This window comes from Saccopteryx bilineata, chromosome 7 (assembly GCF_036850765.1).
Source record: "Saccopteryx bilineata isolate mSacBil1 chromosome 7, mSacBil1_pri_phased_curated, whole genome shotgun sequence".
Lineage (NCBI taxonomy): Eukaryota > Metazoa > Chordata > Mammalia > Chiroptera > Emballonuridae > Saccopteryx > Saccopteryx bilineata.
The window spans coordinates 6426221-6442297 of NC_089496.1; the positions used below are offsets into that span (position 1 = coordinate 6426221).

The 16077-nt window shown below is 34.9% G+C and overlaps 1 protein-coding gene across 1 annotated transcript in view; it reads left to right on the plus strand.

Moving 5' to 3' along the window:
• PCLO (piccolo presynaptic cytomatrix protein) overlaps positions 1-16077 on the plus strand; it is a 479118-nt gene that overhangs the window by 372908 nt on the left and 90133 nt on the right. The window contains exons 11-13 of the mRNA XM_066239334.1: positions 9474-9582; positions 10118-10185; positions 11806-12020. Coding sequence (XP_066095431.1) covers positions 9474-9582; positions 10118-10185; positions 11806-12020 — 392 coding nt within the window. The remainder of the gene's footprint in view (positions 1-9473; positions 9583-10117; positions 10186-11805; positions 12021-16077) is intronic.

The window sequence follows — 16077 nt, forward strand, 5'->3', positions numbered from 1 at the left end:
TGTGAACCATAATAAGCTGGGCATGTCACATGATGGAAATCTGTTCACTAGAATTAAGAATATGAAGTTAATTCTATGGCATAAAAGAAGAAATAAGATCAGAATGGATAGATCATGGCACAAATAAAACTTAAGTCTCAGGTCTCTTTCATCAATTATACTGATCCCTTACAAGGCTCCAGGAAGTTCGAAGAAAAAGGTGATATTTGCGGTGCTTGCCAGATTTTTAACATTTGTAATTTGTTGTGATTTTCTTTGTCCTTTAAACTCATATTAACTTGAATCTTATTTTGCATTCATAATTTTAGGTTTTGTGTTACAATTGCATATGCTTTGGGCCTTACAAAACTTGAACTCATCCCTGTATTAGACAGTCCTTATTAGGAAGAGCTGTTGAGGTCCTCCCGCAGAGCTGAGAAGCTCCTGCGCTGCGTACAGTAGTAACACCCTGGCCTGGAAAGGCGGATGGGAGGGACAAGCACGCAGTGCAGAAAGAAGGCTGTTATGTAGAGGTGAGAGTATAAGAATACTGAAAGTAGTACAGAATGCAAATGGACCAAGAAAATTATTCAGTAACTCCTCTGTGCCAGCATATCCTAGAACAAGGGTCCCCAAACTACGGCCTGCGGGCCGCATGTGGCCCCCTGAGGCCATTTATCTGGCCCCCACCACACTTCCAGAAGGGGCACCACTTTCATTGGTGGTCAGTGAGAGGAGCATAGTTCCCATTAAAATACTGGCCAGTTTGTTGATTTAAATTTACTTGTTCTTTATTTTAAATATTGTATTTGTTCCCGATTTGTGTTTTTATTTTAAAATAAGATATGTGCAGTATGCATAGGGATTTGTTCATAGTTTTTTTTATAGTCTGGCCCTCCAACGATCTGAGGGAAAGTGAACTGGCCCCCTGTGTAAAAAGTTTGGGGACCCCTGTCCTAGAATGATATAGAATGAAGGAGTCTGTCTTGCTTTCAAGGTGCCTGCAGCCTATAAATGCAGAGGATAGAAGGTGTTCTTTGGGGAAGAGAAGTTTGATCAGGGTTTAAATGAGTGAAGTATAAAATAAACCTGAAGATCTAGGAGAATACCTTGAAGGAAAGAAAGCCCTTTTCAATGACTTTTCTTTCTTTTTTTCTTTTTTCCTAGCTATGTCTGCTTTATTTTAGTTTCAGTGAGAGAAATATAGAAATGCAGACTACATTGCTTGGTTCTGTGTATCTAAGAACCAGAAACATAGCGAGTGGTACTTACACATATACCTCTTCCCAGGCCAGAGATTCCAAGTAACTTTCAGGCAATTGCTAAACACTCCCCAGGACAACAAACTGTGCAGGACTAAACTAGCTCCTTCCAGACTTTCATTTATTCCATTTGCTAATTTTTAAGATAGTTGAGCATAGTTATGGAGTACTGCTCTGTTCCCAATATCATGCTGAGTGCTGAAGCAGAGAGAACATTCTGTGGAAAAGCAGGTTTTCCCTTCAGCACTCAGCAAATTCAGATTAAAGGCTTTCCTTACATACATAAAGTCACACTGAGAGTGTGAAAGAAAGTAAGATTTATTTTTTATTTTCTCTTAGTCTAGTTTTATTATCTTTTACTCTCTACTCTTTCCTAGAGCCCTATTACTGTCAGTTATACACACTTCAGTTTGCTGGGTGCTATCCCAGATCCATTCTTTCAGTAATTTTCTAGTATGTGCTATATGGAGCAATCTCTCCAGACCCTGTGGGGACAGAGGACATAAATGAAGAAAGTATGGTCGTTCCTCAAAAAACTGAAAATAGAACTACCTTATGACCCAGCAATCTCTCTACTGGGTATATACCCCCAAAATTCACAAACATTGATACATAAAAACACATGCAGCCCCATGTTCATTGCAGCATTGTTCACAGTGGCCAAGACATGGAAACAACCTAAAAGCCCTTCAATAGATGACTGGATAAAGAAGATGTGGCACATATACACTATGGAATACTACTCAGCCATAAGAAATGATGACATCGGATCATTTACAACAAAATAGTGGGATCTTGATAACATTATACAGAGTGAAATAAGTAAATCAGAAAAAAACAAGAACTGCATTATTCCATACATAGGTGGGACATAAAAACGAGACTAAGAGACATGGACAAGAGTGTGGTGGTTGGGGGGGGGGAGGGGGAGGGGCACAAAGAAAACTAGATAGAAGGTGACGGAGGACAATCTGACTTTGGGTGATGGGTATGCAACATAACTGAATGTCAAGATAACCTGGACATGTTTTCTTTGGACATATGTACCCTGATTTATTGATGTCACCCCATTAAAATTAATAAAAATTTAAAGAAAAAAAAAGAAAATAGCATGGACCATATATTCTAGTAGGTGAGGCTTAAAAGAACCGCTATTTATAAATATCATATATTAAATGGTAATACATGTTAGGGTGACAAATATGTTTAATGAGGAGGGTTGGACACAGCACAGAGGGTGGGGTTTTACAAGTGGTACTCAAGAAAGGCCTCACTGAGAAGGCAACATTGAGTAAAGTCCCCAAGGAAATGAAGGAGTGAGCCAGTCATTATCTGTTTTAAAAGCAGAAGAATGAAAAGCGCCAAGGTCTAGAGAAAGCACATGCCTAGTGTGTGCAAGGAACAAGACAGCCAAGGAGGCCAGAGTGGCCGGAACTGAGCGAGCGTGCGAGGACAGGACAGCAGGAGTGCTGGCCGGAGCAGTGACAGGCGGGTGTCAGGACATTGCAGGACATTGCAGGGACTCCCGCTTCTACTAATGTGAGATGAGAAGCCATTGGGCCGACACAAGCTGAGGGACGTTTGAATAGGATCACTCTGCTGTAATCAGAATAGTGTGGAGGAATAAAAGGTGGAAAGAGAGCTGTTAACAAGCTATAAAATAACCCAGGGATGAGGTGTGGCTGTTCAGAACAAAGTGAGAACTGGTGATGTGGGGATAAATGATTATATTATATATATATATTTTTTTGAGGACCTCATTTATATATATATATATTATAATATATAATATATATATATAATTTGATACATATATTTTAAATTTTAGGTCAGTGGAAATGACCTCAATATTTTCATTCATTTGTTCCTATACATAATATTCAAATTTGTTAAGTCAAAAGGCACTCCACCATTTAAAAATATACAAAACTTAAATCCCTATATAACCCCCCAAAATTACAGAGTGAAACATGCAAGAGACTTACACTTACTTTCTGAAAGTGGGAGTGACAAAGGGGAAAAAAGGTATATACCTACTATCAACTGCAGAATGTTATTGAAATAACAAGTTGATTAATCCTTTCCTTTGATTTATGCACTAAACCTTTCCTTTCATATCTTATATTATCAAATGAATTTAGTTCAAGTTCATTGTGACCTATCAGGCCCTTTGTAGTGTACACCAGCTCATTCTGTTCATCTTCATCCATTCCCACTCCTATTTCTTAGTTCTCTGCCCATGAGGCTGTTTGGACTTCTCTCTTACAGGGAAATTGGGATCTTATTTGCCTTATGTGAGCATTTGTTCATGATGGTCCTACTCCTTGGTAGGAGAAATCATGTTAGAAATCATAACTGATATAATATGGAACTAAATATATTGTAGACTTGATGTGGTTAGTTTAACAATTAAATACATTTATTTATACTGATTATATACTTATATACTTAAATCTAAGGTATTACTTACAAGAGTAGACAATTTTATAATTAGATAGTCTGTGTATCTTAAATATAATAGAAGCTATTAATATGCCAATGTTCCTGAACTTAAATGAGGAACCAAGATATATAGCTTTTTGAACTACCACCAATATAATTTCTAAAGCTGAGGTGTCAGATCTGAAGAAAAAAAATAGGATAGTTACACTTACCCTACCTATTTTACTGGATTGCTGAAAAGATAAAATGAGAAAAAGTGTAATACCAGATAACTTTTTTAAAAAAAGTCTTATATTGGTGTTATTAACACAAGTTAAATGGGTTTAATTTATTCCTTTTAATTAAAAGAACTTCTCACAATCAGATGAAATACATATGAAAGTCCTTTAATATTCATCTAGAATATACTGCTATTTTTATGGTCATAACAGTGTTGCTTATCGGGTAGGGGAAATAATTTCCCGACATGAATGTTAGAGAACTGAAGGGGAAATGATTCTATAGCAATTGGTAGATACTGCTCTTAACTGTTTTTTTCTTAGACAGTTCTGATTTTTTCAATAGAAAAATCAATTATTGTAGTATGTTATATGCACTATAATATATTTATTGAAATTAAATTCTGTTACTTAAAAGTGAGAATTTTTAAATGAAATTCTATTATCAATTGATATTTATTATTTATTGAATACCAAGTCAAAGTAAATTATTTGCTAATTCTTCCTTATGATGTAAGAAAATAGAATATTGGCACTTTTGTGAAGTAACAACACATAATTCATTTTATTTTAAAGATATTGTTTCATAATAAATTTTATAACTTCTCTCAGAATGATAAAATGGTTATTGACTTTTTAAAAATGACATCCCTGTCTTATTTATACTAGTTGACTCTTCAGATAATGAATTCATCATTAGTTTACCCTTTTAACACTGATTAAACCATCTATAATAATTATAAAGTGTCTCTGACTCAAAAATAATCAAAATTTAAAAACAACTTTTTATGCACAACAATTGACCAAGTTGTAATATTCCTAGTGATGACCTCTTGGGTTCTGCTAAAAAAAAAATACCCTCATTTTTGTCAAAATAAACATTTCATTTTCTTATATGAATATATTTGAATTTTACTTTTGCTCTTAATTTTGATTGGGATATTTTATAACTTTTCAGAAATATAATTTCTCTTTTGTCTGATTTTAAACATGATTTAATGGTACACATCAGTAATCAAGGCAAAGTTCTGCACATTTTTTATTGTCATTTAATCTTATGAAATGGATTTATATTGTCCCATATATGCTCAGTGGAATGATGATGATGATTTTGCCATTAATGCAGATAGCTGCCATATTTATTAGGTAACGATTTTCCTAGTATTAAAGTGATAATATTTTAGGTTAAAGTTTATGGTCTATGTAGTGGAATCCATTTAAATAACATTAAAAAGGAAAAGTACGGAATGCATGAATATCAAAAAAGGTTAAGAACATAAAGTTAAAACTGCTAAAGATTCACTAGGGATACTTAAAAGCAGAGGAGGCAACAGTCAAGGCAAACATTTTGCATGCACAGTTGTGTCATTATACTAGCTTCCTGTGCCCATTCAATTGAATATAAATCTCTAATATAATCATGTAAGCATTATTAGATTAGTCTGTTAGCTGCTCGTGGTATTCTTCAGATTTGATGGTATTAATCAGTTAATATCATTTATTAGAAAGTCAATAGAAAACATTTATTCTGGGTATTTTAACAAAATTGGGAAATTTTTAAACAAGAAAAGCATAAATTTGCGAACTGCGATCTACTTTGAATGAGATGATTATATTACATACCTATCATTAGATAATGTCATTTTCTTAAGATAAAAAACACTTTATCTGCCCATCCTCCTTCTCCTTCTCATTCAGCACATTCTGTTTTAGTCTGTTTCAAATAACATATCTGATTCTAAACAACATAAACTATAGCCATAGAGTGACTTTGACATTTCTACTAATCCTTTCAGGATTTTTGGATGAAAATACTATATAGATTATTTTAGTGATCATAATGATTACAAACATAACCTTACATAATAATCTTTCTCAAGTTTAATGACAAATCATGGCTAATTATATTTACCTTAACTGTTCAAAAAAAACACATGAATTTGCAAGAGCCATACTAGAAAGCCAAAAATACATTACTTTTCTTTTTTTTTTCTTGTAACTCGAAGGCAATCAGTTCCAATCTCCCCTTCATGTACTGGTGAGAAATGGAATCATTCCTTATTTGATGTTTCTGGGGAAGTTCCCAGTGAGGGTCTTACGTGTCCTGGAACTCTGGGGGCTGGGCTCTGCATTGATCCACGCACTAAGGGAGCGCTGTCTGAGCCAGCACAGTTCTTGAGAGTGGGTGGCTCTCTTAACTATGACCAAGTTTTTTGAGAACAGTTCTGCTGAGGATGAAAGCCACAGAATCTAGTGTCAACTTTTCTAATGTCTCCACACCACTTTTTTTTGCAATCTCCTAACACCATGTTTGGGGATATCACTTCCCTACAACTGATGCTTCACCTCCTATTCCTTTCATTCATCCTATTTTCTTTCCTTTTCTTTACTTTTTTTCCATTGTAATTAGTACTCTTAACATGAGCTCTGAAAATCTTCACAGATTTTTTAGTGTACAGTGCCATGTTATTTATAGACACAAACTTGTTTATCAGATAAATAAAACTTAGTTGTCTTGCATACTTAAATTTTGTACAAATTTATTAGAAACTATGACCCCCTCCTCCATCCCTGGAACCATTTTTCTATTCTTTACTTCTGATTTTGACTATTCTAGATGCCTCCGATAAATGGAATCATGCAATCAATATTTGGCCTTCTGTTAATGGATTATTTTACTTAGCATAATATCTTCAAGGTTCATTCGTGTAGTTTTATATTACAAGATTGCGTCCTTTTTAAAAGCTTAATAATATTACATTGTATGTATAAACTACATTTGCTTTATCTATTTACCTGTCAATGGATAGTTAGGTGACTTCTACATTTTGTCTGTTGTGTATAGCACTGTAATGAACATGAGAGTGCTACTATCTCCTCAAGTTCCTGATTTTAATTTTTTGAGGAGATCAATACCCAGAAATGGGATTTCTCGATCCTGTGGTACTTCTATTTTTATTTCTAAGAACCTTCATGCTCTTTTTTACAGTGGATGCACCGTTAATGCATTGAACAGAGTATAGAAGTTCCAACTTCTGCAACTCCTCACCAACACCTATTATATTTTGTGTTTTTGACAGCAGTCGTGCTAACAGGTGTGAGATGATATATCATGTGATTTAGATTTGCATTGCCCTGATCATTTGTGGCACTGAACAATCCTTCTACATTATTTTATCTTCCAGCAGGGCTCAGCTTAATTTCCCTTCAACGTGCCTATAGAAATGTGATCCTGACTTCCTTTCTGCTAAATAGTAGATTTAACCATTTATGTATATACTATCTTCCAGGAATTATTTTTCAGTCAGAATAAAAAATTTTCTGAAGTTTGAATATGCTTACATTGAAATCAATTAAATGATAAAATACTATTTTCATGAGCTTCCATGTAGTATGATCATTTTCAACAAGTTTTTGCATGCATTTTAAAATAGTTTATAGAGAAATTAACATTTTTCAAAAATACTGTCTGAAGTCACATGATACTTAATTCTCACAACTACTAAACGTCTTATGAATTCATAAGGAGTTACTTGTATATCACTTGGTTATTTTAGTGTAGTTTTTGTTGGACTCGTAGTAATTTGGAGAAGCATTGCAAAGGGGTGGTGTTTTAAATGACTGTGTTCAAGTAGTCACATTCCTTGTCGTGTCTGATACACACCACTGGAGCCGAGGAAAGGATAAAAGAACTGGAAATGCCGTTGGAACTATGGTACTGCACCAACCTGATGGGAAACTGAGTGATGGAAAAGTTAGCCGTGTGGCGGGGACGGAGCAGGTCCTATAGTTCATGATCACAGGGCTAACAGGCGAAACCCTATTTGTCTGCATACTTCTTCAGCAGTGTTATTAGTCTAAATAATTTTACTTTTTTATGACTAGAAGCATTTTTTCATTTCACTGGATAAATATGTTTTATAATTTGCCCCATGATTTTAAGATGTTTAAAATCAACTAGTAAATCCAATGAAGTAGCCTGAAGATATGCAGCTATTTCTTTTCATAGAATCCACAGCTGCAGAGAAATGACAGTGCGGTTTCCTGGACTGGAACACCATGCGTTTGTTTCCACTCAGCCGTCTGTTCATCAGAATACGCTGGCTCCTGACTAAAAGGGGAACAGTGTCTTTCAGTGTGTTTTCCCTCTCTCTGTCCTACATTTTTCTCTAGTGGAATCACCACTGTCTTTTATGTAATTTTCTTATTTTATGTGAACAACAGCCTGGGATTGTTGAAATAAACCTAAGGCCCATCTGAAGATAAAGTTTTCTTGGAGTAAGTTATGGAAAAACTGTTTTGTTTGTGCTATTGTGGGCATTTTTATGGACTTCTTTTGCCATTTCACTATAGTAAAAGCATTTTCCTTGCTTGCAACTGGTAACATGCTTTTCAATGTATATCAAAATCATTAAAACTTTTAAAGACTCAATCATGCCATGTTTACAGTTTCCTATTGAAACCAGTGTTGTGTGGTGGGTAATTCTGCATAGGCATCTATGAAGGTCACTGGAAATATAATTTTTATCAGGCATTTATTTTCTTTAATTATAGCCTAGTATGACATACACAGATTTTTTCATCAGGTAAAGCTGGTAGCATTCACCAATATTTGGGCACTATTACTTTGGATGGTCTTACCTAATTTTTATCCAGCTTACGTAGCCACATGTTAAAACCATCTAATTTGTGCCAAATATTTGTCCCTAAATTATTTTGACGGCTCATATAAAATGGACCAGAGAAACCAAATATAAAATGTTGAAATATTAAATGTTACTATTTTTTTGTATAAAAATTATTTTCTTAGATAGAGAAGAAACATGAAAACCTTGTAGCCAGAACATAATTTACAGGACCCAGTGCCAAATGAAATTGTAAAGCCCTTTGTTCAAACATTATTAAGAATTTCAGGTTGGCAACAGCAAAGCATTAAACCAAACATAGGACCTTCTGAGCAAAGGGTCTTGTACTACTTACTACACAGACTTCACACATCCATGAAGCTGCCCTCTCTGTAGCATTTCCGCTTTTTCTGCTTTAGAATGTCTTGCATGCAGTGAAGAAAGACACATGAAAATTGGTTTATCTGAGCTAAGTTGAAGGTATAACAGTTTCTTAAGGAGAGCTTCACAACAAAATCTAATGATTTTCTCCTATTTCACAATAGAATATGGAAGTTCACACTCACACTCTCGAGTTGCTTGTTCCCCATGAACAAGTTATCTTGGTGGTTGTAATTATATTTATCTGACACAAAGTTAGTGTAAGCAGTATGCATTCAATAATGTGTCCTTCGTAGTAGTGTGAACAAAGTGCATGTGTTTGGTAATACGGAATAGACTTTCAAAAGCAACAGTTTGCATGTTTTACTAGAACAGTTTATGTGTTCAGGTAAGTTGGTGAAATCAAACGTGGCTTTGGTATTAATGTTCCGGAGCACTTTGCCCTTGTGTTCTCTGAAATGGTGTGCTGAGTTGGTTTGTAATGGAAAGCAGTGTTCCTGTGCCCTCTGGACCCAGACTGGAAATAGCACACATTTTTTATGTTATACTTGACTTTGTCTTTTTAGGGATGCAAGTATTGGAATGGAATGGAATTCCTTTAACTTCTAAAACTTATGAAGAAGTACAGAGTATCATTAGTCAGCAAAGTGGGGAAGCAGAAATATGTGTAAGACTGTGAGTTTTTCCCCATCTTTTTGTTTCCATTTTTTGGCTATTCATGGCTCTTTTAATTTAAAATTGTTAAGGTGGAACCTTTGCCAGTCAGCAAGATTTCCTGTAATTAGAAAATAAAGTGAATACAAGTTATATAGATTTTTCGTGTTCAGAACCCAAGTCTAAAGCATAGAATTCAGATAATTTTGTCTCTGATTAATGTCAGTAGCTCTTCCCTTTCATGCTTTTATTGAAACATGCTTCATTTAAGTGAAAGTCTAAACCCATTTAGATTTCATGGATGTGTATATTATTTCAAAATAAACTGACATTTAATCCATAAAGTTTTCACCTTAAATAATCATTTTTATGAGCTGACTTTTAACAGCATTGCGAATATATATTTGGTTAGAAGGGTGAGCATGCTTTGTAATTGCTTTATATCATTAACCACTTCTCATTTACCTACTGAAAAAAATATTCAGGGCAGGTGGGGAAGGGCCTTTTGTCTCAAGCTTCCTCAATTTCCTTCTTAATCTTTTGTATTAATTTTTAGGGACCTCAATATGCTATCAGATTCTGAAAATCCCCAGCACCTGGAACTTCATGAACCACCAAAACCTGGTAGGTGAAAGCAAGGCGCTTTCACTGGGAGTAAAAGTGTAGATGCAGAAGGACAGATGCTGTTCTACTTACAGTGGGAGTATGCCCCAATAAACTCATCCTAAGTTGGAAATATCATTAAGTCAAAAATGCATTTAATATACCTAACTTACCAAACATCATAGCTCAAACTGGCCTACCTTAAATGTGCTAAGAATATTTATATGAGCCTACAGTTGGACAAAATCATCTAAAAAACCTATATTATAATAAATTGTCAAATATTACATGCAATTTATTATGCATATCACTTTTGCACCATTGTAAAGTTGAAAAACCATTAGGTCAAACTGTTGTAAGTTAGGAACCATCTGCATTTAGTGAGGCAGATATAGCTATAGATAGATATAGGCAAAAATAAAGCTATATTGATAGATGTTTATATATTTATGTAGTTGTAAACAAAATCATTGCTACATTTTTAGCATTCTATGGAAGCACAGATTTGCATGTTAGACCCATTGAAAAAATCTATATGAAATTCTTGCTGTGAGTTCACACTTTTAAATCATTAAAAATGAATTCATGCCATCAAAGTAATCCATGGAGCCATTTATTTTTGGTCTTATATAATTTTTAGATATTACTTGATTCTTTTACCATAACTGGGTTTTAGAATACTCATTCCTGAACTTTTTGATTGCCTTTTTATAATAAATGAAAACATCTAATTACATCACTACACAATGAAGAGATTTAACTCTTTCTTAGCTAACAAATATAGGTTATAAATTTGGATCAATGTAAGAATAAAAATATTACTTATTCCTTGGTTTAACAAATATATATTAAGCACTCTGTGCTGTAATTGGCATTCTGAGAGTCTGGGTTACTACACTAAGTAGAACAGACTTTCACATATCCATAAATGTAAGTATACTGTTTGAAATTTCCTCCTTAGAGAAAAAAATATTTAAGATTTAGAGAAAGATAAATAGCTAGTTGTACAAAATAGAATATTATATCTTCATGCAATTCACTATGTGAAACATTAAAAACAGGTCCTGGCTGGTTGGCTCAGTGTTAGAGTATCAGCCTGGCGTGCAGAAGTCCCGGGTTCGATTTCCAGCCAGGGCACACAGGAGAAGCGCCCATCTGCTTCTCCACCCTTCCCCCCTCCTTCCTCTCTGTCTCTCTCTCCCCCTCCTGCAGCCAAGGCTCCACTGAAGCAACAGTGGTCGGGCACTGAGGATGGCTCAGGCACTAGAATGTCTCAGGTTGCAATGGAGCAATGCCCCAGATGGGCATTCCTGGTGGATCCTGGTTGGGTGCATGTGGAAGTCTGTCTCTCTGCCTCCCCGTTTCTCACTTCAGAAAAATACAAAAAAAACCCCCAAAAAAACATTGAAAACATTTTTCTGAAGACATAATAAGAACCTCAATTTCCCTCGTTAACTCAATTCCTTTTTTTTGAGCTTTCTAGACTTTTTTTAGAAATAGATACATAAAGGTACAATAATGTTTATTTTTTAATTTATTGTGTAAATAATATTTTGACTGCCATCTAGAACTTAAGTAAGTTCAATGGTATTAATTACCTATCAATTAAGGAAGGTGTGAAGCTGTTTCATTTTGTTGCAGTGGACAAAGCAAGGTCTCCAGGCGTTGACCCGAAGCAGTTGGCGGCGGAGCTCCAGAAGGTTTCGCTACAGCAGTCACCGCTGGTTCTGTCCTCTGTCGTCGAGAAAGGGTCTCACGTTCACTCGGGTCCTACGTCAGCAGGATCCAGTTCCGTTCCCAGCCCTGGGCAGCCAGGGTCACCCGCAGTGAGCAAGAAGAAGCACAGCAGCAGCAAGGTGAGAAGTGCTCCATGCCACCTCTGACTGACTTTCCGTTCCTTGTGTATAACAGACTAGGAAACAGTATCATTCCTGCAGTGTTCTTAGGATTTCTCATTTCCTAATTATATATTGCAGCAAAACCAACCAGTTTGCCATTCAGACTATATAATTGATTCAAGATGTATCAAGATAACGTACATCTACATCTCATACAGTATTTTAACAGTTATTATGAGGAACTTGAAAATGTGTCTGATGCTTATTATATATTTCCTGGTTGTTTTTTCTTTGATTCTGTATAAATCTGAGCCAATCTGCATTACATCTCCTGGCTTTGCATCTTTTTAGAAACTCAAGATATATATTACATTAGATTTTGTAACTTAAAGGTAAAACAAACACAGATGAAGAGAATTTAGGATAAAAAGAAAGAAGGAAAAAGCAAAAAAAAAAAAATAGGTGTTCAATTTTATCCTTAATTCCATACTAATAAATTTGCTCTTGATGCAAATCTTTATTTGAAACAAATGTATCTAACATTATTATTTCAAAGTTACTGAGGAATTAAAAGGAAACATAGACCGAATTGTTTAACCTTATAAAATTAGATGAAAATATAGTTTGTAATTTTCCCTCAGATTTGCTTGTTAATGGAGAAACTCTCCTCATGGTCAGTAAATATATTAGAAAAAACATTTTATTAAACATACATAAAGGTTTTCTTTATGTGGTGAGATGTATGTGAATGATAGGCTATCCTTGGTTAAATTGACTATACTTCCAGAAAAAAGGTTTCTTTTACTAAGTATGAAAACATAGCAGACAATTCCCGGCCAGGGCACACAGGAGAAGCGCCCATCTGCTTCTCCACCCTTCCACCCTTCCCCCTCTCCTTCCTCTCTCGCTCTTTCTTCCCCTCCCGCAGCCAAGGCTCCATTGGAGCAAAGTTTGCCCGGGCGCTGAGGATGGCTCCATGGCCTCTGCCTCAGGCACCAGAATGGCTCTGGTTGCAGCCGAGCAACACCCCAGATGGACAGAGCATCGCCCCCTGGTGGGCATGCCGGGTGGATCCCAGTCAGGCACATGCAGGAGTCTATCTGCCTTCCCACTTCTAACTTTGGAAAAATACAAAAAAAAAAAAAAAAAAAGGAAAACATAGCAGATACAACCAAAACTCTTTTATTTAGAAGCCAACAAGAAAGGTAGAATGATTTTAATCATTGCATCAAAAATGATTTATCCCAACCTAAATATAGGAAGGCATTATGATGACTAAGGCTTTATGAAAACTAATTAAAAAATAGTTAAACTCAATTTCAAAATAAATTTTAAAACAATTATATTTTATAACATGCAATTTTGTTTTAATTATGAAGGGCTGCCTCATGGAGGCTTTATGTCTCTTGATTTAGACTGATACTTCTTTTCTCAACATCTCCATGTAGCAGATAATTTCTCTCTCGATATTTCCATGTAGAAAATCTAAAGACATGAGGAACTGTCAGCAAAGTTTCCAAGGCACATTATAGTTCTACAAGTCTGTCATTCTGATATTTTTTATTTTAGAAATTGCCATCACCATCCTCTCAAGAAATTAAGTAAAAATTTCAGAGCATCATTGCTTCTTTTCTCTTCATTCATTGTTTAATCAGTTCCTGAATTTTAATCCCAAGATTTCTAATTTTCTAATAAGTCTCTAGTAACTTTCTAATAACTTTCTATTTTCCCTGAACTCACCAGTTTCCTTTAGCAAAGCATTTTTTTAAAAAGAAATCAACATTATGGCATTTATTATTGGTAATTCCATTCACTAACCTCTCTTCCTTCCTCTTTATCCTCCAACTAACCAATCTGTGATACAGTGATCTAAGTGGATCACTGGCCTGTTTAGAAGGTATCCTTGCTACCTGAAATGTTGGCTTCACCTCTGCCTAGGATCCTATCCTGCTCATTCTTAAAGGGCCTGGTCAAAGGTTTTCACTGGGAGATTATTACAGTAAGCATAATGCTGAAAGATCTCTACAGATCTTTATCCTTCCTTCTAAGTACTCTATTAATTTGGGTTTTCAACTCATTCCCCAGACATTTTTGGATATCATTTCAGTATCAGGAGTTGTATTTAGTACCCAAGATACAAAGATGGATCAAATCTTGTACTTGTGTACTTTGTAGACCAGTGGTTCCTGAAGTGTGCTCCTAGTCTACCAGCAGCAGCATCATCTAGGAACTGTTAAAAATGCAAATTCTGGATCCCACCCCTAGGCCTTCTGAATCAGAAACTCTGAGGATTAGACCAAGCAAGGTTCCATCTTTCATTAAGTTCCCTAGTGAGTGTGAATCACTCTGATGTTTGAGAAGTGCTGATCTAATTACACATGAAGAATGTTATATAAACAAATTAAGAGAATTACAGTTTTAAATTTTTTTGTGTTTTTATTAGGTATGAGACTAAATAGTAAATTAAAAATATTCATATAGGCCCTTGCTGTGTGTGGCTCAGCGGATAGAACATCGGCATGGTGTATGGACATCCTGGGCTCAATGCCCAGGCAGGGCACACCAGAAAAGTGACCGTTTGCTTCTTCCTCCCTCCTCCTTTCCCTCTTCCCCTCCCATAGCCAGTGGCCCAACTGGTTCGAGCGTGGCCCCTGGTGCTGAGGATAGCTCCCCTCCTCTCACTTAAAAAAATTGATATAATGAATTGTATTAAAACTAAAACATTTAAATTATGTTTAGCTCAATTATACATTTACATGTTTAGAACATCATCTATTAAACATTTTAAAAGATTATAAGTAATTATCAATCTATTAATGCACTAGAATAAATGATTATTTCTGAACAAATGTAGGTAAAATATGAAAATACATTTTAAATTTATATAAGCCATGTATCTAAGACTATTTTAAGTTATCTTGCTTAAACTAACAATGTAATATTTATCTTCAAAATGTTTGTTTAGGCCTTAAACTATATTGTCTCTGGAATTATAACCAAACTTTCTTCATTTTATCTTAACATATGAATAATTTTTTCTAAGTCATAGTATAAAGAAATAATTCAATGAAAGTGCTTATTAGTTTTTAAATGGTTTATGAACAATATAGATCCTTGATGTTCCAAACTTTGCTGGTTGTGGCACACTTAACATTCCTAGTAATTCTTCCATGGTGCCCAAATGTACCTAAAATAGCTTTAATTATTAAGTAGTTAGATCCAAATAATTTAATTAGCATTCATATTTAAACATCTTAGTAACCATTAAAAAATACACATAAGATGAAATATGAATATTCATTTCACTGTTAATAACAAAAAGTGTATCAGTGGGATATGTGAACCTATTAGGCTATGGAGTCAGACTTAGACACTAACACTTCCATTTTCTGTTCCATGCTGATTTCTCTGATTTTCTTGTAGTACATATTTTATTGCCACAATGATCAAAGACCAGCTTCACTAAGATATGGCATCACTGTGGGGAAAAAAGTAGTGTCTCTAATCTTGACATGTAACTACCTGTATAACTAATAGCTTGGCTGGTGTCCAACAGATAATGTTCTTTTTCTTTCCATAATTTAAAATATCCCTCTGCATCCTTATGAGTTCCCGGCCATATCCCTGAACAACTAATAATAGTCCATATGATTATTCTCTGTGTTAAATCTAGTTAGGTTTATGTGATCTTGCCAAATAAACTATGACTGTTAAAAAAAATAAAACTACCTGATATCAAACTATACTACATGGCCATAGTAATCAGAAGAGCATGGTATTGGCACAAGAATAGGCATATAGATCAATGGAACAGAATTGAGAACACAGAAATAAACCCATGCCTTTATTGTCAATTAATATTTGACAAAGGAGACAAGAACATACAATAGGATAAAGACAGTCGCTTCAATAAATGATGTTGGGAGAAACTCGATCACCAACATATACCATTCACAAGCATAAGAGTAAACTCAACACAGGAGAAAAACTCACAATGGATTAAAGACTCGAATGTAAGTCACAAAACCATAAAAAATACGAGAATAAAACACAGTTGATAAAATTTAAGACATTT